This window comes from Mirounga angustirostris, unplaced genomic scaffold, assembly GCF_029215605.1.
Source record: "Mirounga angustirostris isolate CCGP_5_RB_7025 unplaced genomic scaffold, mMirAng1.0.hap1 SCAF_9, whole genome shotgun sequence".
In the NCBI taxonomy this organism is placed as follows: Eukaryota; Metazoa; Chordata; class Mammalia; order Carnivora; family Phocidae; genus Mirounga; species Mirounga angustirostris.
In genome coordinates, this window is record NW_026991717.1 from 134092476 (window position 1) to 134095654 (window position 3179).

Sequence of the window (3179 nt, forward strand, 5' to 3'; positions counted from 1 at the left end):
TTTTTTTTATTAACATATAATGTATTATTTGGTTCAGGGTACAGGTCTGATTCATCAGTCTTACACAATTCACAGTGCTCACCATAGCACATACCCTCCCCAATGTCCATCACCCAGCCACCCCATCCCTCCCACCCCCCACCACTCCAGCAACCCTCAGTTTGTTTCCTGACATTAAGAGTCTCTTATGGTTTGTCTCCCTCTCTGGTTTCGTCTTGTTTCATTTTTCCCTCCCTTCCCCTATGATCCTCTGACATGTTTCTCAAATTCCTCATATCAGTGAGATCATATGATACATGTCTTTCTCTGATTGACTTATTTCGCTTGGCATAATACCCTCTAGCTCTATCCATATCGTTGCAAATGGCAAGATCTCATTCCTTTTGATGGCTGCATAATATTCCATTGTATATATATACCACATCTTCTTTATCTAGTCATCTGTTGATGGACATCTAGTGTAAGCAGAAGTTTTAGGATTTCTATTTCTGTGATATCTCATCCTAAAAGCAAAAACAAGACAAAACAACAAACAAAGAACTCCAGAGAATGAGACCTCTCTGGCAGGAAATAAGCCCTCACCTTGGACATGAGTGGAGAGATAGGGAACACCAAGAGCCCTTATTACCAGAGTAAGATGTGGAGGATTTTTCCAGACACAGTGGAGTGACCATCCCTGATTCAGTCTCCCTGACCGGAAGTGCCCAGAGCTCCACTGTGACATCCAGGATACTATGTTGTCCTGGTGGTTTGCTTGTCAGCCCCCACCCTCCCACCAGACTTGAGATCAGGCAGGGAAAGGCCAGTGTGTGACTCGTCTCGGGATGCCTAGTGTCCATGCACGAGGAAGAGCGACATGCTCCAGGGTCAGTGGCTCAATATGTATCCTGGCTACCCCTCTCCCCGGCTGCCCAATGGGAATCTTTGTCAACCCCATCACTGAATGAGGGGGCAAACTGAGGCCTACAGAAGGCCCAGGAATGACCCTGGGTGTATACAGCCCATCCCTTGTAAGGACCAACCAAAGCCTCCTGCCAACTGAGTCTGTGCTCTGTCAGCCTGCCCCCTCTCCTGGCCCCCTCCACAAGGCAGGTTGGGAGGGTGGGGGATTTGGAAAACCCCAGTCCCCCCCTCTTACCCCTCCCCCTCCAACAGGGCTGCAAGGAACAAAGACAGGGAGGTGTGTCTGCACATGATCTTTATTTCTCATGCTTCTCTGACCCCACTGGGGGTTTTGGAGGTTCAACTTGGGATTCATTTTCTTCTGCCTCTTTCTCTTCAGCCTCGGGTTCTTCTGGGGGGGGGGAAGAAGTTGCCTTTTTTGAACTTCCAAGCCAGCCTCCAAAAACTGACCCAACAGAGGCCAGGAGGATGTTGGATGACGTGGAGAGTCCAGCTGCCCCTGAGGAAGAGACAGAGGGTGCGCACGGGCTCATGCAGTGGCCAGTGGCCCCCACCCCCCGGGAGGTCTGAGGCCTGGGGACCTGGATCCCTCCTCTAGGTTCTGGAAACCCCCAGGGCTCCACTTTGGGCAGAAGACGCTGGAGGAATGAGAGACAGAGGACAGTCAGCCACAGACCCTGAGAGTGACAGATCCCCTCACCTTACCCAGGAGGCCACTGAGGCCCAGAGGGGAAGGGACCCTCCTAGGCCACCCAGGTGTCAGATCTGGGCAGGGCTGTACCCAGAGCCCTGGGCTCCTTCCCTTCTTCTCCCTCCCAGAGCTCCCTTAGCCCTCCACTCCCACCAGACCTCACTCAGAAGGAGCCAGAAAGAGGACAGTCAGGGAGAGTCAAAGGACCGGGAATGCGGAGGGAGAGGACAGGCAGTCCCTCAGGCTTAGCCTCTGCGCTGAATCCGCTCTTGGCTCTTCTCCCCCTCCCCCCTCCTCTCCGCCCCTCCCCCCACCTGTCCCCCAACAAACCCACGGACTGCAGCGTGGCCACCAGGCTGCCGGCGGCGACCCCGCCCCCGTTGGCGACTGCAGCCGCGGACATCATCTTGGCCGCCAGCGAGGAGGCGGCGATTCCGGCCCCGGTGAAGCCCACGGCGCCCAGCCCGACGGGCACGGCCGCCACGACCGCCACTGCGGGGAAGACGAGCTGGGTTGCGGCGCGGGCCCAGGGCAAGGGACCGCTCCGGAGCCCCTTGGCAGGTTCGGGGGCCTGTCTGCGCTGAGCATCCGGGAGACCGCTCGGAGGGGGTCCCAAGGCAAAGAGAAAAGTGGGGGATGTGGAGCCAGGTGGGGGCGAAGGTGTCACAGGAGGCCCAGGCAGGCCCTTTTTGGGTCTCTAACTTGCTGCGCGACCGCGGGGACGTCACTGCCCCTCACTGGGCTTCTGTGTGTGTGTGTGTGTGTGTGTGTGTGTAAATGTGGGGGGCGAGATACACCATTGCAGTTCCCGGTATTCACCCCACCCCTCCACCCCGGTCAAAAGAAATCTCTACATGCTCCTAATACAGAAGGACTAGGGGAGCAGCCAGGTCCCCGATCAGGTGTCCTCTTAAGGGCGAGTACTGTGAGCGGGGCTCTCCGCCCCTGAGGTCCACCCGGGCAGTCCCGGGAGCGGAAGGATGGCGGGCCGCCCTCCCAGCCGGAGCCGCGCCCCCCCTCCGAAGTCCCCTCCCTGGCGACGGAGAGGATCCGGGCAACTCACCTCCTCCCAAGACAGCACCCGCCGCCACCCGTTCTGGGGAGCCGAAAAGGGGAGAGAGACAGAGAATGAGTCAACTAGTTAGTAGGTGGAGGGAGTGAGGGAAAGAAGCGACCCCTCTGGCCCGCCCTGGGTTGGGGACCGGGAGGCCTACCAGCCAGCCCTCCCCGCCCCCCCAAACGAAGCTAGACTCACGCATCACGGAAACGTCTTCGTCCTCCCAGCTCAGCTCAGGAAACGTCCAAGCTCCACCGGGTGTTATATCCTGGGCGAACCAATGGGGACACCGCCCGCCCCTCGGGGGGCAGGCCCTCCCCTGCTTGTCAGCCCAAGCAAAACCGGGGACCGTCCTGCCGCCCCGCCCTCCACCCCGCCCGCACCCCTCCACCCACCTCTGCTTGTCTCCGCTGGTCTGTCCCTCCAGCTCCCAACCCCACCCCTCTGCTGGCTCTCGGGCCCAGTGGTGATTTCCCTCTTGCTCGGGGGCTCCATCGAAGAACAAAGAGAAAGGCGCCCCAGAGCATC

General features: G+C 58.5%; 1 protein-coding gene across 1 annotated transcript; it reads right to left on the bottom strand.

The window, feature by feature from the left end:
* Nucleotides 1-1181: 1181 nt before the first annotated feature.
* Nucleotides 1182-2975, bottom strand: LOC123862491 (interferon alpha-inducible protein 27-like protein 2). The gene is made up of 4 exons (XM_045902022.3): nucleotides 2850-2975; nucleotides 2658-2690; nucleotides 1925-2086; nucleotides 1182-1402 (listed from the first exon to the last, which is right to left on the bottom strand). Exons 1-4 carry the CDS (start codon nucleotides 2851-2853, stop codon nucleotides 1200-1202), a joined length of 402 nt encoding a protein of 133 aa, XP_045757978.1. The 5' UTR covers nucleotides 2854-2975; the 3' UTR covers nucleotides 1182-1199.
* Between the last annotated feature and the right edge of the window lie 204 nt (nucleotides 2976-3179).

Excerpts from the sequence above, each read along its gene's own strand:
- LOC123862491 (XM_045902022.3), bottom strand. Across the intron at positions 2,087-2,657 it reads GGGTGCTGTCTTGGGAGGAG|TGGCGGTCGTGGCGGCCGTG; the intron begins GTGAGTTGCCCG and ends TCTTCCCCGCAG. Across the intron at positions 1,403-1,924 it reads GGCCACGCTGCAGTCCGTGG|GGGCAGCTGGACTCTCCACG; the intron begins GTTTGTTGGGGG and ends TCTCTTCCTCAG.